Here is a 23,310-nt window from a genome sequence, read left to right as displayed (position 1 = left end):
TGGCTGCTGACTTGGGCTGCAGGACTGAATCTGATGGAGATCGTGGAGGAAGTTGACGAGGAGGGTGTTGCTGGTGTGTATCCAACTGGACCACGGGATTTAGGTGTCCCTGTACCGATGACGGTCCTAGCCCAAGTTCCTGAACTAACCACTGAACTATGAAGGTTATTCAGGTGACGTATAAGGGAGGATGTCCCTAGGTGGGCAAGATCCTTACCCCTGCTTATTTGAGCTTTACATAAGCTACATATGGCAATACAATTGTTGTCCAGATTGGGATAGAAATAACTCCAGACCGAAGAGGTGCATTTTTTGGTCTTCTGACCTGGCATGACAATGGGCTTTTTAATCCCATGGACATCAGCTGTTTCCCCCACTGCTGCCTCATTTACAATAACCACATCAGCATCATCATCATCAAGTTCCTCCACACCGCCAGCTACATCAATAGCCTCCTCCCGAGCCACCTCTTCCCGTACAGTGATGGGAAGGTCAGGCTTGACAACCACCAACACCCTTGGACTCGCCTTGGGGATTTGTGATAATGTCTCTTTAGAAGGCAGAGTTGTTTGCTGTTTTGTTGCTGACAGCATAACTCTTAAATTTTTTGTAGGGGGGGGAGGAGGAGGGCTTAGTTCCTTGGGTGAAGCTGAACAACTAGTCATGAACATGGGCCAGGGGCTAATCCGTTCCTTGCCACTGCGTGACTTAAATGGCATATTGGCAACTTTACGTTTCTCCGCAGATGATTTTAAGTTTCTTTTTTTGCTACTTTTACTTAACTTGGGCTATTTTGATTTTACATGCCCTGTACTAGGAGATTGGGCATCGGGCTTGGAAGACGACGTTGATGGCATTTCATCGTCTATGTCATGACTAGTGGCAGCAGCTTCAGCATTAGGAGGAAGTGGGTCTTGATCTTTCCCTACTTTATCCTCCAAATTTTTGGTCTCCATTATATGTAGCACAAGATACTGCAGAATGTGTGAACTTGGTAATATTGCAGTACCAATGGACTTATACTGCTGGATTGGTTTTGCAAATTTTGTTATAATTACTTTTTTTTTAAAAAAAAAAAATTTGTATTTTTTTTATAAGTTTCTTTTTTTTTTAAAAAAAAACTTGGGAATAATGGGGAAATAACTATGCCCTTAGAAGCACAGAGCACAGGACACCGCACCATTGGACTGAACAGGACACAGCACAGGACCCAGCAGCACCATTGAACTCAGAAGGACAGAGCACAGGACACAGCACCACTGGACTGATACTGCATATTGTGTGAACTTTGTAATATTGCAGTACCACTGAACTTTTACTGCTGAATGTCTGAACTTGGTAATATTGCAGTACCAATGGACTTACATTGCAGGATTGGTTTTGCAAATTTTGTTGTAATTAATTTTTTTTAAAATTATTTTTTGGTATTTTTTTTTATAACTTTTTTTACATTTTTTTGAAAATTGGGAATAATGGGGAAATAACTATGCCCTTAGAAGGACAGAGCACAGGACACAGCACCACTGGACTGAACAGGACACAGCACAGGACCCAGCAGCACCACTGAACTCAAAATTGACAGAGCACAGCACACAGCACCACTGGACTGATACTGCAGAACACAGCACAGCACAGCACAGCACAGAACTAAACAGCACAGCACGAGATCTACCAGGACAGAGGACCACCTAACACACCCTCCCTCTACCCTGATCAATGCCCGAGTGAAGATGGCGGCGACTAGCGGGGAATTTATAGGATCCGAGTATCGCGAGATCCGACAGCGGGATTATGACTCCGAGCCTCGGTTTCAGGTTTTCATTTGGCGCCAATACCCGGATCTGTCTCGGATCCGGCTCGGATCGGAAACGTTCGGGTGGGCTCAGATTCACGAAATCCGAGTGCGCTCATCTCTAATATATATATATATATATATATATATATATATATATATATATATATATTGTGGCAAAAGCCCGCTAATGCAGAAGCACACGCAAACAACTTCTTCCTTTTTATGTAGTTTTATTGTCAGGATGGTAAAATGTTTTGACAACGTACAGATTTCACAGCATTCTTGGAGACCCTAATCGCTAGCTAGACATAGCTCAGCTCTCTTAAGACCAGCCAGCTTCCCCAGCATTGGTCTCAGTGCACAAATGATACAAACAAGCTTTTATGCATGATACTCCTCCCCCAGCCTTAGCTTGATGGACAGGTGACACACCCACCTTCTATTTAAGAGAAAACGCCCATCACTGGCTCTGGTTTGCACTAACAGACACACCCTGTCTGTTTGCTGAGAGGAAATCATGTAAGTTAACAAACTTTAAACTATACATAAGTCTTTACTTGGTTTAACCTGAATCTAGGTGCATACACTGTGCCAATGTCTTATTCTGCTAGTATGTTTTCTCTGCATCTTGTCAGATAAATGCCTCCCTTTGTTACAAAATTATATCTATATAGATATATATATATATCTATATATATATATATATATGCATATCCAAGGCCACTGTAGTTGGGTTACTTAGGAGGCTCAACACAACGGTCATTTTGCTGTTGATCACAGTTTGTTAAACAAATTGACTTAGTTTTAAAGATTAACTGAAAAAGAACAATGAAAATATTCTTTTCTAAGTGTAATTAATGCAATTCATTCATTTTTTTAATAAATATTTTTAGCAACACTATGTACAAATCTTTTTTTCTCCTGGTTTGAACTTCTGCTGCTGACTACTCTTTTGGATTCTGATCTTGGCTTTTCTGATTACCTGGTCTGACCTTCCCTACTCCTGACTATCCTGCTGGTATACAATTTGGCTCCATTTGATTACCTGACTCTGACCCTGATGTTCCTGACTACCTGTCTGGATTCTGATTCTGCTCCTGTTTGCCCTCCAGATTCCTACCCGGCATGTCTGACCATTCTTTATACTGTCTGAGAATATTCTGAGATTCTATTTTCCACCTAAATTAAGATAGAAATGTTTAATTGCTTTCCACACTGTTCTTATTCCCAATACATTTACGTGATGGATTTTCTCATTCTGCTACCAATTGCTTGTGCTACTTATCCCTAAAGGCGAGTTCCATATTTTGTGGTACTAGCATCTGCTGAGAGTGTTTTCCACGTCGACTCCAAAAGCGACGCTCCTTTTGTTCTTTGGGCTTAGACACCACCTGAGAGGCTGTCTGGTGGCCTTTCACAAGGTAATGACATGATTCAAAGACATCTCTCTGTGACTATTTTCTTATAACTTTCTTTGGAGATCTTACATGCGCCATCTTGCCCAACAACAGAAGCCCCTTCCTTATTGATGCTTGATGGCGAGTCTGCAGTATACATGTTGAGAGCTGGATCTTGATACACCTTTCCAGGAACAATGACACTGTCCTGTATAGTGTCTGTGGGGATCCCCAGGGGAGTGTATCTGTTCTAATGGGATGAGATAACTTTTTTACCACACTGCATCTATTGTTGTGGCCCTATCTTGACTCATTGTTCCCTAAAATTCACGACCAGCACTTTGTTAAAAAGGTTGTCAAAGACATCGACAGCCAAAAGACCAGGCAGATGAAGTAATGTGATGGCCCAGGATCCAAAATCTCAGGAATTTTCCTTTGATGACCTGCAACAGGGATATGAAACATAGGCATCCTAAAAGTCTATGGATGGGAGAAAATCTCCTTTTTTCGAGAGCTGTGAGCATCGAATTCACAGACTCAATATGAAAATGTCTGGTACCAAAAACCTGTTTAGTCTCTTCAACTCTAGACCTATGGGTAAAAGAAGGAAGAGTCTAGAATATAAGTCTATACCTTCTTAACTTGCAGGAACTAGAGATATTGATGATTGCAAATTACTTTTCAAGGCTACTAATTATATCTTGGTTGACAAAGATCTGCACTGAACATGTAGTGTACCCTTTGGGACATTGATTAAACTATATATGCCCATTCTTACTTGCAGGTGGTGGAGAGATATTTCTTGCAGCAGCTTGTAGACAACCCATATAAGTGAGGTGAGGGGAAGGCAGGGCAGAAGACGCTGTTTCTTCCTAGAAACCTTCAGGGTCCCTTCAGAATGTTACTATGGGTCACTATGTTCTTGTTACAGCCATGATATATGTAATACCATTAGGCAGCTTAGTACTAGTTAATGTTCTCCGCTAGCATGCAGACTCTGAAAGGCTACCTGGAATTTCCATAAGGTTTAAAGACAGGAAGCAGATTATTGGCATGATTCATGTCTAAGTCCAAATACAGTACATATACTGTATATATATATATATATATATATATATATATATATATATTATTTTTTTTTTTTAAGGTTTATACTAACGAGAATTAGCCTCAGGTTTCCAAACCACCCAAAAATATCTTGCCTTTGCCATTTATTATTGCCAATTCATCGAGAATGGGTCTTTGTTACCTCCCAAACTGCTCTTACCAGGAAAGGAACTAACCCTCACAAGTGGCCTTCCTTTTTACTGAGTGTTTGCAGCCAGAGGGCACAACCAGAGGGCTCATCTAGTTATGTCTGCTGAGGCCATAATCCTTGCTGAAAAAACAATGGTATCTAAAGATGCTTCACACAAAGCTATATGCTTTAATACATAACTACAATAGTTTCCAACCTGTATAAAATGTTTCTTCCCATAATCTATGTGCTCTGGCACTAAAGTCATAACGGCACCAGATGTCATGTAGTTCCATATAAATTATGAAATTTCATACAACTACTCTCCATCTTCAATAGGAATAGTATTTTTGGATGACATACTAGCCCCAGGTGTAGGACTATTTTCCACTAAGCCTCCTCATCCCTGAATGGATACATAGATTCCAACCTCTTCAATTAGAGAAACACTTGTCCACCTGAGCCTAATCTTTATTAATTATCTCCTTCCCCACCTGATATGCAGGAAAAAATTTCCACATTATGGTCTTCGCAAAAAGAAATCTATGAGACCCATCCCCTCCCACTTTTTTCGCTCCCTTTCCCCCACTACCTGCTATCACCTCGCTCACCTCTTTAATCTCTCCCTCTCCTCCGGCATCTTCCCCTCCTCCTTCAAACATGCTCTCGTTTCCCTTGACCCCACTTTTCCCTCTAAATATTGGCCCATATCTCTTCTCCCCTTTGCCTCCAAAATTCTCGAGAGACTCGTCTGTAGCCGACTCTCCTCCTACTTTTCTGATCACTCCCTCCTTGATCCTCTCCAGTCTGGTTTCCGCCCCCTTCACTCCACTGAAACTGCGCTGGCTAAAGTCACCAATGATCTGCTCTCGGCTAAAGCCAGGGGCCACTTCTCCCTTCTCATCCTCCTTGACACCGTCGACCACCCCCTCCTCCTCCACACCCTCCAGTCCTTTGGCCTCTCCGGCCCAGTCCTGTCCTGGTTCACCTCTTACCTTGCTGACCGTTCCTTCTCTGTCACCACCTCTGGGTCTCTCTCCCCCCCGTCCACCCTTCCAGTTGGGGTCCCTCAGGGCTCTGTTTTGGGACCCTTACTCTTCTCGCTATACACCTCTTCCCTAGGTGAACTCATCAGCTCCTATGGCCTCAACTATCATCTCTACGCTGACGACACCCAACTTTACCTCTCCTCTCCTGATCTCTCTCCCTCCCTCCTCTCTAGGGTGTCCGCCTGCCTCTCTGCCATCTCCTCCTGGATGTCCTCTCGATTCCTTAAGCTTAACCTCGCCAAAACTGAATTCATAGTTTTTCCTCCCCCTCGCCCCCTTCTGACCTCTCCATCACTGTCGACAACACCTCTATCTCCCCTGTCCCCCAACTTCGCTGCCTCAGGGTCATCCTCGACTCCACTCTCTCCTTTGGCCCCCACATTCTCTCTCTTGCTAAATCCTGCCGCTTCCAGCTGCGTAACATCGCACGCATCCGGCCCTTCCTCTCCCAAGATGCCACTGAATGTCTTATTCACTCTCTGATCATCTCCTGCTTGGACTACTGCAATCTCCTCCTTACTGGTCTCCCCCACTCTCACCTCGCTCCCCTTCGATCTGTACTTAACGCCGCCGTTAGGCTTATCTTCCTCTCTCGCCGCTCCTCTTCTGTCTCCCCCCTCTACCAAACCCTTCACTGGCTCCCCCTATCCTACAGAATCCTGTTCAAGCTCCTTACTCTCACATACAAGGCCCTCGCCAACTCCACTGCACCCTACATCTCCTCCCTCCTCTCTATTCATGCTCAATCCCGCCCTCTCCGATCGGCCAATGACCGTCGCCTCTCTTCCCCCCTGATCACCTCCTCCCACGCACGTATCCAAGACTTCGCCCGGGCTGCCCCCCTCCACTGGAACAAACTCCCTCCCTCCATCAGAACTTCCCCTAATCTGTCCAGTTTCAAATGGTGTTTAAAATCCCACCTTTTTCTTAAAGCCTTCCAGTCTCCCACTTAACTTCCTACCTTTTCTTCTGACTCTTCCCCTCCATTCCCCTTCCCCTATCCCTATCCTCCGTCTCTCCCTCTCTCCCCTGTGTTTCTCTGTCAGTCCACCCCTCCCCTTAGATTGTACGCTCCTTTGAGCAGGGCTTTCTCTCCTCCTGTCTTCACCACTTTTAACTCTGCTCGCCAGCTACCCTGCCTTCGTCCTCGAGGACCCTCTTCCCCGTCCCCTCTTGCTCCCTTCTCTTCCCCCTGGGGGTCTCCCTCTCATCTGTGCCCTCCCTCCTATGTGCCGTTGCTGGCTGACCTTCCCCTCTCCCCTCCCCTCTAGCAGTGCCTTGAGCTCACTGAGTTACTGTGATTATTGTTTACTGTACTGTGCTGTCTCACCTCGTATTGTAATCTCGTTTGTCCCTGTACGGCGCCGCGGACACCTAGTGGCACCCTATAAATAAAAATTAATAATAATAATAATAATAATAATAATAATTTACTAGAGATGCTCAAATCAGCCTTGTTTGAATTTAAAAATCGATGTGAATAACCGGTTCTAAAATTTCAAAAATATGCTAAAAAGTTTTAAATTTTAGGACAACTCAAAAAGTTGAACAGATTTGACCATGTTTGAACCAGTTCAACCATGTTAAAAAAAGCAATTCTGGCCAGAGTAGATTCAAAATTGCACTGGTGTGTAATTAGGCTAGGCTGACAATTAGGCGCGTGGATGACACACAAACTGATTAGAGTAGTATCAGTCCAAAGGTAGACATAAAAGTCAAAAGGACAGAAAACAAATCCTGAGCTTATGGCTCCAATCGAACACAGAAGCTTTAGTCCAAGCCCGCTTGTAGAACAGATAAAAGGTCTGGGATGACGATATATGAACAAAATTTCTAATATGGTGTTAGAAAAGTCAAATCCAAAACGAGATTGGGGTAGCAAAGTTCCAAGAGAAAGTGGTAAGTGACTTATTCTTTCATTGAAATGTTTGTGGGAGCCTTAATTTGAGTCTTCATCCTTACCTCCCCTGATGTACGGGTGGCGGCATGTAGCTGAGCCATGGAGGATGTGGACGTGGCGTCTCCAGCAGTGTACACTTGTTGTCCCAGCTACTCTCCTGTTGTGGCTTAAATCTGGCGAGCAGGGGATAGCGATGTGCAATCTTTCTCCCTGCTCGGCTGCAATGATTCAAAGTGTTTGCACTGTTTCATTTTAGCGTGAATTGCAAAAACGTGAACGCAAAGCTCAGGTGGAGAACCTCAAATGTGAAAACCTCAAGGGGAATAGTCACAAATTCTGAGATCACAGTTCAAATAATAGTATATTGTTGATTGTACCACATGTTCGGGGCCTTTGAGCTAGTGAAATTCAATCGAATTTTAAATGGGTTCGAGATTTTCAAACATCACTATTATTCATTCATATTCCAAAATCTTGTCAGTGTATTTATTTAAGAAGTAGATTTGGTTTTTTTCTTTAATTTAATTTTCGTTAGTTGCAGTACATACCTACCAGGGTTATATATCTTCATTTTGAGCTTCAGGTCATCAGAGAACAGACTGAATACAGCTTTAGTCTTATAAGCAGGTAAATAAGTTTATTCATGCTGTAGATAGATTCTGTTTTACTACTTAAAATATATAGTATAAGATAAGTAAGCAAGAAAAAACGCCCAAGTTTCACATATATTAAATAGCGAATATTTTGCTGTTACTACTGAAAATTACTTAAGATATATTTTCAAATTCACACACAATCTACCTTTTTATTAGTCTCATGTGCTAAAAGTAGTCTTACTTTGTCATGTTCAGTGCTATAATTCATTGACCAAATATGCTGCAAAGCCTCCAGGTGCTAAAGTGATCAATTCCATGATGGCTTTAGTGTTTCCTTATCGAATATATTTCCTTACTCAATGCTAAGGCACATATTTTCTGTTTGATTTACAGCCTGTAGTCTTCAGGGATCTGAGAAAATCTGTGACTTGTCTTTTACATTTGAAGACAAAAGTAATGCATATCTTAAAGTATGTATAGGAATATGGTCAAATATGATTTTACTTAAAGCAATATTTTATTGGCAGGGTGAATAGTATATTGCTTTAAGGACAACAAACCTCACAGATTGCCACTCTAAATTATAATTTCTATAGAAACCGGTCACAATTTTGCCTTGTCCTGTAAGACAGTTGGACATGTTTGTTTCAGACATACGGCAAGATCGCACTGCCTTCCAGACTGTGCTGTCTGCGGTGCTCCTACTATTGTTAATCTTACCTGTTCCTTTGTTTAACAAGGGCCGTGTGGCAAGGTTAAAGGAAAGTGACGAACCTGATGTGCTGAGCGACAGTTTGTTTGAAATAAATGTACTCCATCTATGTGTAGCCTACAGTGCTTACATTAATAACATTTGGATTTTAAATAAGGAAAGTTACCAGTATTATCTATATATTTGAACAGAGTGCATAAAGTCATTACAGAAAAAAACGCCACTGTCTACACCTCTTAATGGAAATGAAATGAATAAATCAGACCTTTGTAGAAGTGGTTAATAGCACAATGATCAAGTAAAATGATGTACTTACAGGAAGTCCAGGTGGGCCAGATTTGCCAGGAGGTCCTGGTTTACCTCGTCTTCCCTGTAATATAAAAACAAATAAAATTTTATTGTACTGCTGCCTTAGAAAAAGATTTTTAAAAAATCCATCTTGGGCATTAATATTAAAAGTGGTTAATCAGATATAATAGCTCCTAGGCAGCACTTGATAACTGTACTTACCAATGCATATGCATCGAGGAAAGGTTTATTGACTTAATGTTTTTTTTTAGATTATTATTTTTACAAACACAACACATCTGTATTGATGTATTATCTTCAATATAATAAGATCAGCATATTGACAATGTTCAAATAAACAAACCTTTAGCTAACCATGATCAAAACTGCATAGCCAGTGTCGAAAATAATAGTTCATTTGATAATATTAAATCACGCCAATTTAAAAGGCAGAGATCTGATTTAACACACATTCAACCTCGATTAAACAGAACTAATTTTCTGTGACGCTATTAAACTGAAATAAATACTTCTTGGCTATTAAGGTAGCATTGCTTAACCACAGTCATCTGTCACTCGTTCAGATTCACACGCACCTAGATATAGAGCTCAGTAGGGATCTTTGATCAGAGAGGAAACCGTACAGCTGATGTGTTCTGGTAACTTGTCAGAGACATGTGGCTACATTTTTAGTAAGCTGTGGCATGTGTGAATTCATCAATGTCTAGCAAACCTGAGCCGAGAAAATTCTCAATTATTTTTAAAATGTTGTTTCTTAATTAAAGGTACTCTATTTGAAAACTTTCTAGAAAATGTTATGATAAGCTTTAGTACTATTGTTCCATTAAGTATTTTAGCGAAAAAGGGATAATAACAGGTCTCCAAATTAAATGACATAATGTGATTGTTTTAATGCATTATGCATAGTGAGTGGTGACTGCACATATCAATAAAAGTTTATTATGTTTAATTTTATACTTGCCTGCTATTATTGTAACTCTGTCCTAGGAAACTATTTATTAATTTAGAGTGGATTTAATAAGATGGATAAATCAAGAGTTTTGATGCAACGGTGAATATCATGCAGTAGTTTCATTGTGATTTTACAATTTATCTTTTCAACAGAGCCTGTGTATTGTGTTACCTAATAAGCCATATAACACTGGTCATATGTAGAAAACACATGTTGGAGGTCAGGTGCACCCGTAAGGGGGGGAGGGGGGTTCCAGTTGCCCAGCAACTCTCCAACACTCCAATCATAACAATGCTGTGATTGACAAGAAGGAAACAGCTTCTCGGGACCTCCTCCTGTTAAAAATAACTGAAACACAGTCCGCAGTTTAAGACCCATATTTGTGGGGAATGGTCTATATTTTAATGGACTTTGGCTTGAACAAAATGGCCACCATAATGCTTCTTACTTTCACCTCTACTGTATAGTTGTTATGTTTTGGCTCTAGGATTTCTGTTGACTTAAGGAAAAAACATATGCAGTTAAAGCATGACACCTGAAATGATTTACCTTGCATTAAAAAGTAAGCAAGAATCATACAGCTATTCCCCATAGAGGAAGGAGGGAGACCATGTGATGCAGACTGTTCATTCATACTCCTCTGATCTCAGATGTGCGGCTGGCACTGCATGCAATGTGGAGGCCATGTTATGTGGAAGTCAGCTGCTCTGGGCAAAGGGTAAGGTTAAGTTGTCTTATTCTCTGCTTTAGGACACGCTGAGCTTCAATAGTGGCCGCAGCCCTAATCTAGTAATAGCTGGGCCTACGGGTGAAGCTCCATGGTGCATAGAGCAGACAATATGAGCTGAGGCTGATGGGGCACAAAGCCGGAAGTAGTTGGGGCCTCAGGAGAAGGCTCAGACGGCTCCCAGTTGCCATAGGGTTGCCTGTTGCCCATAACTCTTTTATGATATAATGTAATATATGGGATAATTAACTTCCTGTTGCAACTTATATGGATATTAAAAGTCATAGAAGAGTTCTGTAACCATAAAGAGCAAAGTGCTTTTATACAGGTGACTAAAGTTCAAAGTGACTTCTAAATTTCTGTAATAATGGGTACATTATGCTATATAATAAACAGGTTTATCTAATGATGTAATAATATCTGACTTACCAGACCGGAGTATCCAATGTGCTTTAACATGGACCCCTCCCCTGCCACAGTTGCATAATTGCTGCTAAGTGCTGTTATTGTGTTTCTGGTATCGTGTGGTCAGTATGTGATGATGGCACGCACTTGTTACTGCAGCTGTTGCAGATATATTTTTTTATATTTGGCACAAGATTACAACATTTTGCTTCATTGGTACCTTCACCTCCATTTCTCCAATTTAACCACTTCACCACTAAGGGGGATTGAGGTTTGCCCTCCTGATATCCCCCATGGCTGCAAAGAGCATGTTCCACTCACCCTCAGCAAAGTACTGCATTGCAAGAGGGAGAAAATAAATATTAATTGATCAAAAGCATAGACTTGGTGAGCATTTCCTTTCTCCACCATTGGAAATAGGAAGCGGAGCCAATGACATAATTTTATGGACATGTGATAACATCACAGAGCATCTAGGATGCTCCTAGCACTAAGGAGAAAGAGCTCAGCGATGGGACAGACTCTGAAAGATCCCCAACCTCACCCATCCTGAGTCTCATCTTTCATTGTAAGTTAGTTCTTACCTAATATTATCTGTTTATCACTTGTGACCAGACAATAAAAGCACTACACTACAGAAAATAATAAAGAGCACAGGGATAGAGAGAGACTCGATCTACCCCATTATGTCTGCCAACAGGCTAATGGCATAAGGCTACCATTTTTTGAAAGAGTGTAGACCCTATGTAGATATAGAATAAGTTATCTATAATATACTCACTACATTATAGAAAATAAAAAGACCCAGTATACATACACATCTGCATACAAAAAATAAAGATAAAGATAAAATGTTACTGTTTTTCAGAAGACCTTTAGCTATTCCTCAAGGTATCGCAATTCATGACAAAATGTGTTTTTTACGCTATTTTGCCACCTCCTGGAAAATATTGTGAATTCCAGTCTTGGGTTATAAATGGTATATTTGTACAACAAAGTCTTATGATAAAGCAAAAGTACGATTTGTGCGGGTACTGCACAAGAAATGACTTGCATTAATGTTGGAATGTGACCACCTCATCAAAAAGTGGCAAATATATAGTGTACGCAAGGGCGTAAAAACAAAAATTCTCAGCCGTGAGGGGTTATAGCACTCCTTAGCAGGGTATTAGTTCTGAGCAGTCAGCTCCAACTAGGTTAGTGTAATACAGCAATTTTTGGAGGTGAATTTATCACCTTGCTGACAATAGAAGGGTAGAGGACTATTAGTTTAAATACCATTTTATAGTCGCAACATATTCTGTTGTTTAATGCTTCTTATCTCCTGACAGAGCAGTAAAAGACCTAGTCAGTGTTGGACTAGCCCACCCTGGTACAGATGAAATCCCTGGTGGGGCTACATCCTCACTGCCCCAGCCCCTTTCTCTTGGGGACAGGACTCCTTACTGGGCACTTAGAGCTCAGGCAGAGGAAGTGAAGCAGCTTATTATGCTCTGTAATAATGAGGAGTTTACTGCTCAGGCAGGTACTACTCAGCAGACTTTGCTGTGCTCTGATGGGCTGAGTGACATCAGTGTCAGCATAGGTTCCCCTCTACTCACTACCAGAGTCATGAGGAAGCTTGAGGCAGTACAGCAGGAAGAGGTCAGTGCAGAGGAATTTGTGTAACAGTGTGTGTGCACATGAGAGAGAATGTGAGTCAGTGTGTATGAGAAATGTGTTTGTATGTATGAGAGAGGGAGTATGAGCGTGTATGAGAAATATGTGTATGTGAGCCAATCTTTGCATAAAAGGCACCCTCATCTATGACACCACCTCCCTGGTTCCAGATACCCCCTCTGCCATACTCTCCCCTCCTGCTTCCAGGAATTTCATCTGCCTCCCCCCCTGCTTTTATACACCCCATCTTCCACATTCCCTGCTGCCAGGCACCCCATATGCAACTCTTCTGCCTCCCTGCTGCCAGACACCCCCTCTACCACACTCCCTCGGTCTGCTACCATGCTGTCAGACACCCCATCAACCCTCCAATTACCACACTACCTGCTACTAACACCCCAGCTGCCAAACTCCCCCTTCCTGCTACCAGACACCCCTACTACCACCATACTGCCACTGGCCCTACCAAACCATTGTTCCTCCCTTCTGCAAGACATCCCCTGCTGCTGTAACCTCACTCGCAGAAGGAAGTTTTATAGGTAAGTGCATGTACAGTATTTTTATATATTACTATCATTATAAATATATAACTATTTTAGAATTGAAAATGCCTTTCAGGTGGAAAATATTTAAAATATAGATAATATATAACTTATATAAAATGTTTTTAACTTATTTAATTGAATAATGTTGAAGTTTCTTCTTTTGATACTTGTTAATGATACAAATGCCATTATAGCTCACAAGCGCTGTGTTGCTACTTACACTTAAGCTGATGCTTTCAAACCTTCCACTGCCTGGCTGACATAATGACTAATTCAATGACTTGAGGCTGACAGATGGGGATTTGAAAAAAGCCATTCAAGTGGAGCAACAATGGCGTACGTATAATTAACAAGTACCAAAAAAATATATATATTTTGTGGGCGGACCATGTGCCCCCCTAGTGGCTGGCCTCGACTACCTGGTGGCTGGATACATCCCCTCTAGTGGATGGTCGTGTCTCTCTTTGAGAGCAGCACACACACAATATTTCAAGGGCCACTAACAATGCTTTTTTCCCCGGTGGGTCCTTCATGCCCCATTCTGACACTGGGCATAGCATTATAGCGAAACCCAACACCTTCACGAACATACACGATCATATCATCACTGTGAGGAAGCTTCCTGTCCCACTAGAAATAACCTAAAGAAGGAAACAACTGCATCAAATTCACTGTGTTCATGGAATAATGCAGCTACAGTGTAAATTATACAGTGGATAAAGACAGGTCACAGGACATTCTTGTTCCTTCTAATATTCTTCTAATCTAAAAAGCACAGGATATTATATTAATATACTAGATATTAGATTGCATTTTCACAATACCTGATATATTAAGTCAAGATAATATATTAGTTATGTTGTTCAAGTTGGATAAATTAACTAAAAATTAATATAAAGTGATGTGTTTTTAATATATCAACCTGCGAGTTTCCGGCGGGTTTGAAATGTGGAGATGTTGCCTATAGCAACCAATCAGATTCTAGTTATATATTTAGTACATTCTACAAAAATGATAACTAGAATCTGATTGGTTGCTATAGGCAACAACTCCACTTTTCAAACCGGCTGGAAACTCGCAGCTTGATACATTTACCCCTCAAATGTTTTACAAATAAAACTTCTTATTGATCTATAATTGTGAGATAGGCATACTTTTTGGTATAGTGTATCTAACACTATCTAATTTCATGTGGTGGATGACACACAGGCATCAATGGTAAGGGGTCACCATTAAAGCAATTTATGCACAAGTCAAGCCTATCATAGAATTATGAAGTGATGTCAAATATTCCTATAATACATAGCAAGCGATATGTCATTTATTATAATACACGCAATTTGCAAACATTATTAATGCAAAGGTTCATTAAGTTTCATTATATAGCTGTAATCTGATTTTTGCTTTTCTCAGCATAATAATTATTTCATACATCTGCCCTAAAATAGAACATATTTCGCAGAGCATATTCTAGAATTTTATGAGTTATCTGTAAAAAACACACACAACCAATTATCTGTATAACACATATGTGGGCTTGTTAGCTGAAACCTAGAACGGCTTCCATGTGACTTATTAGGATAGTGTTACTGAGTTTATTTGACTTAATCTTGGTATTAAAATGAATTTCAAGGTTATATAATTTAAAAATATTTAATGTAAACTACATTATCAATTTGTTTATTAATAACAAATATAAAGTGCTGTATGATTCCCATTATCATTTTTTTTTACAATTTGGTTTAGCAGAAGAAATGTGTCCGAAATAATTTGAAATATAATAGATCTTTACCTAGTAGCTGACTTCTTCCAATTTGCAGTCATGTTCTAACTTTTAAGAAGTAAGAACTCCACTGCATTATTTCAGAAAGAAGCTATTATCTTCACACTGAGCATCAAAAGTATCTTCCTGCAGATAGAGCATCCACCCTTTGTTAGATGCAAACTGCTTTCCAGTAGCACTAGAGAAATCAGTTCAGTGACAGGAAAGGGACAAATTTGAGACAAATTACATATGTTCAGTGATGCTCCTAGCGTTATCACTTACTTGTGCATGCCATTAAAATGAAAAGAACGCTCTGGTATTATGCAGCACACCATGCTGAGATGGAGCTCTGCTGTTTTATCAGTAATCTACCAATGTCTCTCTTCATAGAGGGCGCCGTATACAGCGGAAGATTAAATCAATCAAGTGGTCATTGTATGCAAGAGGAAGACAAGCAGTTACTACGAATACAAAGGAATCATCTGAATTTGTAGGAATATAAATTGTAGACACTTTTGGTAAAATACTATGGGCCTGATTCATTAAGGATCTTAAATTAAGAAGTTTCTTATTTCAGTCTCCTGGACAAAACCATATTACAATGCAAGGGGTGCAAATTAGTATTCTGTTTTGCACATAAGTTAAATACTGACTGTTTTTTCATGTAGCACACAAATATCAACTTTATATTTCAGTGTACAAATAAGCTATCAAGTATTTGTGTGCTACATGAAAAAAAAACAGTCAGTATTTAACTTGTGTGCAAAACAGAAAACTTGTTTGCACCCCTTGCATTGTAACATGGTTTTGTCCAGGAGACTTAAATAAGAAACTTCTTAATTTAAGATCCTTAATGAATCAGGCCCTATAAGTAAAACTTGCAAAATGTACAGTAGGTCATGAAAAGATGTATGGTATGGCAGATTTTCATGGGTGTGCTTTGCCCAAAACAAACTCAGTAAGTCCAGCTCAGAATGACACCCAAAGGGCTACATTAGACCCATCCTTATGCTACAGAATGTATAAGGTTATACTTAGGCAGACCCTCAGGTCACCTGGCAATCTTCTAATGTGATATTTGTCCTATGATACTCAGTAAACTGTGATGTACAGTTTATATAATACACTAGGCAGTGCTGGCACTAGGAACCATTGCTAAATGCTGCTTTATTGGCTACAGTGGTCTAATGACCCAAAGGTCATACCTCGGCATACTGCAGTATTCACACTTATTGTATTATATTTATTTAATCTCATCATGATAAAGTTTTTCACATTACCAGCAAACTTTTCACCTCAAATGGTCAATATCACTACTGCCTCTTTTTATAATTACATTTGTAGAATCAGTGAGAGTTATTAACTTGCAATAGACAGGCAAAAGCTATTTGCTGGTTGTTGGGCAGATTAGCAACTTTGAGCAATGTTGGTAAATGACTGGCAATGTGGCTGTTTGAGCTAACTTGTAAATGTCATCTTTTGTATGTAAACAATAGGTGACATACATAAAAATGTGTTAAATTAAAAGAAAGTAGCTCATATAGGAATGAAATGAACCTAATACTATTTTTCATCAGGCACAACATTTTATGATGTCCATTAGCTTCCATGCTTACCACATCCAGGGCTCCTGACACCAAATAAGCCCACTCTGCATTACATTATACTATAGCAGTGCTCACCTTTTCTGTTCTTTCAACTCATCCCCATTTAAACTGTCACAATAAAGTCTACAGTTACTTTCTAACATCTCTAACAACTATTTATAGTATACTACTCCACATGAAATATAAGATTGCAATGGTATTGGTTCTTCTTTTCCATCACCTCACATTCGTTTAATATTTCCTTATGACAGTTTATCCATGTTTTCACAATTTGTATATCACTTTGCCGATCATTATCTCAAATCTCTGCAGAAAAAAATTATTGTTTCTATCGTTTCATTGTTTCGAAGATAATTTGTTTTGTCATACTTGTACAGGCCATTAAAGTTACCAAAGGATCAATCAGTGTGCCTCCAGTGGGTCCTCGGCTAACAGAGATACAGCCTGTTGAATTTATTATACCCACCCACAAAGTTTATTTTATAAATAAACAAACAGTTAACATACATATACCATATAAAATTGTGCATGCACTCTGTACAATGAATGTTATCATACACAGTGGTCTAGTGGTTAGCACTTCTGCCTCACAGCACTGGGGTCATGAGTTCGATTCCCGACCATGGTCTTATCTGTGTGGAGTTTGTATGTTCTCCCTGTGTTTGTGTGGCTTTCCTCCGGGTGCTCCGGTTTCCTCCCACACTCCAAAAACATACTGGTAGGTTAATTGGCTGCTATCAATTTTTTTTTTTACCCTACTCTCTGTCTGTCTGTCTGTCTCTCTGTCTGTCTGTGTCTGTGTTTGAGTGTGTGTCTATATTAGGGAATTTAGATTGTAAGCTCCAATGGGGCAGGGACTGATGTGAGTGAGTTCTCTGTACAGCACTGCGGAATTAGTGGCGCTATATAAATAAATGATGATGATGATGATACAAGGTCTAAACAATGTTTTATATTTCAATGTGCAGTGGACCACTAGGACTAGATTTCCTTGTAGAACCCATCTTATTGCTAATAACAATTAAAAATAATAATATATATATAAAGAGAAAGTGTACCTATCATTATAACTTGCTTACAACCACAAATTTATGACCGTGCATTATCCTAATCATACTAAATAGTCCCTACGAGCATAATCAGTCACCTACCTGTTATGGTCTCTAGCACGTTCAATACTTTACTATCTTGCACTAGACCAATCAAAGCTATTTGCTCAGTATGTTTGTATTCTATTAGATAACTCCCATTGACAATAGCCACTACCCCTATGAACCACTGGACAACTTCCACTCCAGCACTTTCCAGTTGCAAAACTATTTTTCTTCTCCTGCTTTACAAATGCAGTCCATGGCACAGCACTTCTCAGACTGAAGGTTATTTACAACTAAATAAACATGTTGTCATGCAACAATATTTCACATACTACTTTATTCTTTTTATTCTTTCTTTTGCATGAAAAGGAGAAAACAAGAGGGGAAACCACAGATACAGCTTCTATTCTAGCGCTTTAGGAAAATGGTTACTGCCAAGATAGCTTCTTGGAGACTAATGAAAAAACCTTTGCAAAAGTTCCTTTTTATTTTAAAGAGTAATTGCATTAATGTACAGACACCAGACAGCACAGCGCTTACAATGTTAAAAATGTAAGTAAACACATTCACAAAGAATCAAATGTCTCAAGGTTTATCTCGGAAAAAAGCAAATGGGTTTAACTGTGCAATTTCATCCCCCATTACCTCTCTGCCCAAAACGCTGGCTGATTTACATTCAAATGCAAAATACGTACCACCTGGAAGCTCATAAAGAAATCTAAACCTTTCAAATTCTCTCAACGGGGGAGCACTACAACATCAAAGGATGCATATATTCCATGACAAAACATCACTAAGAAACTCAAGATGCAGTGACTCAGAAAGTGCAAGCAAAGCAAAACAGCACTACACTCAAATATGTATAATTTATCAAGTCATTTTTTTGTGTTGTAGGTAACTACTAAAACCTATTCTTGCCATGGAATTACTTTCTATTCCTTGAGGATTTGTGACCCAGAAAGTTCAGGATAAAACATTGAATATCCCACCAAACATCCTTTCTTCCTCCAGTCAACCAGAACATATTTCTGCTTTGCTTGGTAAATTTTCTAATGCATTATATATACTGTGAAGTACATAGTCATCTTCATACCTGTGCTACACATTTTGTACATGTACATCCTTTAACCATTAGCGTTGCAAATGCCAATATTTTCATTATATATATTACTATTTATTTATCATAACTCAAAGGGCTTTCATTGAAAATCATTGGCAAGCATCTTGGGCCTAATGCCGAATTCAGCGTACGCCCACTTGCGGGACGTAACTTATGAAATTTTGCACTGCACACGCACACAAAGAGAGTGCACAAATTTGTGTATATGCAGATTTGTGCACATCTGACACTTGCACCTTATGAATGGGGGAGGGAAGAGCTAGTCTAACATAAGCAGAGTACAGTAAGGCCATATACAGCGAATGCGGATGATGCAGATCAGCGCTGAGAAGCGTACACGCCTGTCAGGAGCCGTATCTCCTGCATCATTTAGAGGGCAGGTGGAAAAACATACTGATGATGATGGCGGCCGTCAGCACTAGCTCGCTACATTCATTCTTATGGGAAAAGGAGTATTATAAGAAGCCAAAACAAATGTTAATAAACTTTTCTTGCGCTTATGACCTGATTGTGTGTTTGTGTATTTAGGTGAATCTGTGCTTTACATAAACCTGACTGTCATGTGCAAGCTAATGTTTAGGCATAAATCTGCAAATATATGTTTGTGTATTACTTCCTAGAAATAGTGTGACCTGGTTCTCTTAGAAGCTGTTAGATCAATGGGTTTTGTGGATGTTAAACCACCCAGGGGGGCTGGTAGATAATGATAGCACCTTATACCATTTATGGCAGGATGGCAAATGTGAATGCCTTTGAGAAGATCTCTTGCAAGACAATGAAATCTCACACATGTTTGGGAGGCCCCAGACATGCCGACTGCAGAGACTGGGTTGTATGTTAATGACAGATTCAAGCTGAATAAGGGCACAGGAAAAGATCATATCATTTTCTCCAATATCATACATACCAGAGGCATGTGTGGTATGCAGATGAAGGGAAACTTAGGACCTGTTGTGGGAAGGTAAAATCATGTTCGTAAACCATACTGTTGAAAAGTTAGGACGGTGTAAAGAAAACTTGACTTAGAGGTATTCAAACAGCAAAGTCATAAGACCCTAATTGGCATTCTCCACTCCTGTTGGTTCTGACCTCACAGGGAAGGGGGCTGGGGGGCCCTGTAGCTTGACTTTAAAACTGTATTGAAAATGTAACTCTGGGTTCTTCTTCTGAGGGAGTAATTGAAGAGGTTCCATTTTTTCCTGCTCCTCCCGGCACCACAAACTTGATTCTAAGTGAGGTATTAATTCTGTGTTTTATCCTTTTTATTTTATAAGAAACAATTGCACTATATTTGTATGTCATTTTATTATCTTTTTATCTTAAGCATTGTGGATGTGTCTTCCATATTAAATTACACTTAATAAGTTCTAGTCTCTGTGTTCTTATGAATTCACGCGACAGTTTGGTCCAGACGCTACCTAATTGAAACTGTGCAAACCTTGTGGTTTAAGTGAACTCTGATTAAAGTAAATTGTGTTGGATTAATGCTAGGGAGAACCGAAGGCTTCCTAAATAAGAGTGTCAGCTCTTATCCGAAAAAACCTTGGTGGTGGTAATTAGTATCGCAAAGCTAGTGTGTGTCATAGATAGGGAAGTATTTAATCATTTTAGACATACCAAGTGGTTGTTGTGTGGTTAACCCTGTGTCACGTAAGCGTCACGCAGACTCAGGTGAGTGCTGTTCGTGACACTGACCTAAACCTGGCGTGTATGCTACTGGTACAGAGCTGGACATGCATCCAACTCCATATATGGGCGTAAATATGGTATTTTAACATGCGCCTTTTTTAAGAGTAAATTATGCCCAACATGCATCTATCTCACATTCAGGTCCCTAATATTCACATGTATGTTAATGTACAGTAATTATTTCTTAAATTACATTTGCAGTGTTGCAAAGTAGAATAAAAAACTCAACCCCTCTCTGTGAGTGGCTAGTCCAAAGCAGCGTAGAACATTCTTTCAAAGTTCTTGCATCCCATATCAGGGCCATACAACAGGACCATGTCCACATGCAGCTCAGTGTGGAGCTTACTGCACATAGATAAACAGCAATATGAATAACTTTACTGATCATCTGTTTAGCAGATGGTCACAAAACAATAAAATCCAGACAGCTAGTCTAGTTAGTAACCAGGGGCCTGACTCATTAAGGATCTTAAATGAAGAGGTATCTTATTTCAGTCTCCTGGACAAAACCATGTTACAATGCAAGGGGTGCAAACTAGTTTTCTGTTTTGCAAATAAGTTAAATACTGTCTGTTTTTTGATGTAGCACACAAATATCAACTTTAAATTTCAGTGTACAAATAAGATATCAAGTACTTGTGTGGTACATGAAAAAAAAAACAGTCAGTATTTAACTTATATGCAAAACAGAAAACTAGTTTGCACCCCTTACATTGTAACATGATTTTGTCCAGGAGACTGAAATAAGATACCTCTTCATTTAAGATCCTTAATGAATCAGGCCCCAGGTGAGCAGGAGAAACTTAAAGGTTACTAAGCCCAGTTGATGAGGAACTGTCACGGTTTGGTGGATTGGATTCTTAGATCTGCCCAACTTGGCCCTACTCCTAGCAAGGTGCAGAATATAACGAACGGACGGTGTTCACCAGGGACTACCGCAAGGTGGTTTGGTCTTAGCTGCGTCCGCCCACAGGTCGCGGCCCATTCCAGGAGTGTCAGACGAGACCCTTTAGGGGAATGAGCGGAATGAGATGAACAGGGTACAGCAGAGAAGTTGAGTGAGATGGAGCGTGAGCTCTTGTGGCCAGCAGTTCAGTCAAAAGAGATGGAGCATAAGCTCTTGTGACCAGCGGTATAACTGAGAAGGAATGGAGCATAAGCCCTTAGAACCAGCGGCACAGCGGAGAGAAATGGAGCATAAGCTCTTATGGCGGTATAGCTGAGAGAGATGGAGCGTAAGCTCTTGTGGTCAGCGGTATAGCTGAGAGAGATGGAGCGTGAGCTTCTGTGGTCGCAGTATAGCTGAGATATGAAGCGTGAACTCTGAAGCCAGTAGCACAGTGGAGATATGAAACGTGAATTCTGAAGCCAGCGGCACAGCGGAGATATGGAGCTCTGAAGACTAAATGGAACACGTAGGGAGAAAGACAGAACGACTAATACCAGGCAGGTAACACGATCAACAGGCACTGAGGAGAAGAGATGAGATTTCTGAGAAAGGACAGCCCCAACTCCCACATTAGAGGCATCAAGTTCAAGAAAAAACGGCTGTGAGGTGTTGGGTTGCTGGAGAATGGGCACAGAGGAAAAGGTTTTCTTAAGTAATTCAAAGGCCTCCAGGGCCTACGGGGGCCAGGATTTAGGGTTGGCGTCCTTCCGAGCGCGTGACACGAAGGGTGCCACAATGGTTATCCCTTAATAAAGTGTCAATAGTAATTTGAGAATCCCAGGAAACGCTGCACGGGTTTCAAACCAAGAGGAAGAGGCCACTCAATTATTGCTTGCACCTTTTCTGGGTCCATCTCTAATAACGTACCAGAGACTATATAGCCTAGAAATGACATCCGAGGTTGTTCAAATTAACACTTTTCAAGTTTGCAAAAAAGTTGGTTCTTGCGAAGTCGTGAAAGGACTTCTGCAACATGGGCATGATGAGACTGAATATTCTGGGAAAAAATTAAGATATCGTCCAGATAGACTACAACATACTCATAGAGGAGGTCCTTGAAAATCTCATTAACAAAACTCGGAAAGACCTCCGGGGTGTTACACAGAACAAAGGGCATCACCTGGTATTCATAGTAGCCGTCACAGGTGTTAAAAACCGTCTTCCATTCGTCGCCAGATCTGATTTTAATGAGATTATAGGCTCCACTGAGATCTAATTTAGAAAATATTTTGGCTCCCTTGATCCGGTCAAAACGTTCCGTAATGAGTGGGATGGGATATCTGTTCTTAATTGTTATTGCATTGAGACTCCGGTAGTTAATACACGGTCGTAGCGAACCGTTCTTTTTAACGAAAAAGAATCCAGCTCCGGCAGGAGAAGAGGAGGGTCTAATGAAGTCACGTTGAAGATTTTCTTGTACATAATTAGGCGTGGCTAGGGTCTCTGGCAGGGATAGAGGATATGCTCATCATCGAGAAGGAATCTGACCCGGTTGGAGGTCAATGGGACAGTCCCTGAGGAGGGAGATGTTCAGATCTCGATTTATCAAAGACATCCAAAAATGAAGAGTATTGTTCCGGGAGGAGTTTACACTTGGTCTCATAAGAGATGCTAGTAGAGGCAAGGGGTCGAACTTGAGAAAGACAATCCCGAAAACAAGTTGGAATCCAGGATAAAACTTGGGAGATGGTCCAGTCCATTTGAGGCGAATGCCATTGGAGCCATGGCAACCCCAGGATGACAAGGCTGGTAGAGGATGGTAAGACATGGAAGGAGATTATCTCCCTGTGTAATGCTCCCACA

At 40.4% G+C, this 23,310-nt stretch overlaps 1 protein-coding gene across 2 annotated transcripts in view; it reads right to left on the bottom strand.

The window, feature by feature from the left end:
- The window catches only part of COL19A1 (collagen type XIX alpha 1 chain), a 603,039-nt gene that overhangs the window by 267,750 nt on the left and 311,979 nt on the right, over positions 1-23,310 (bottom strand). For both annotated transcript variants that reach the window (XM_075202581.1, XM_075202582.1), the window contains exon 18: positions 9,003-9,056. In XM_075202581.1, coding sequence (XP_075058682.1) covers positions 9,003-9,056 — 54 coding nt within the window. The remainder of the gene's footprint in view (positions 1-9,002; positions 9,057-23,310) is intronic.

The sequence above is a fragment of the Mixophyes fleayi genome, chromosome 3 (assembly GCF_038048845.1).
Source record: "Mixophyes fleayi isolate aMixFle1 chromosome 3, aMixFle1.hap1, whole genome shotgun sequence".
Classification (NCBI taxonomy): domain Eukaryota; kingdom Metazoa; phylum Chordata; class Amphibia; order Anura; family Limnodynastidae; genus Mixophyes; species Mixophyes fleayi.
The sequence above is the reverse complement of the archived record's forward strand: the minus strand, read 5'-3'. Positions and strand labels throughout refer to the sequence as shown.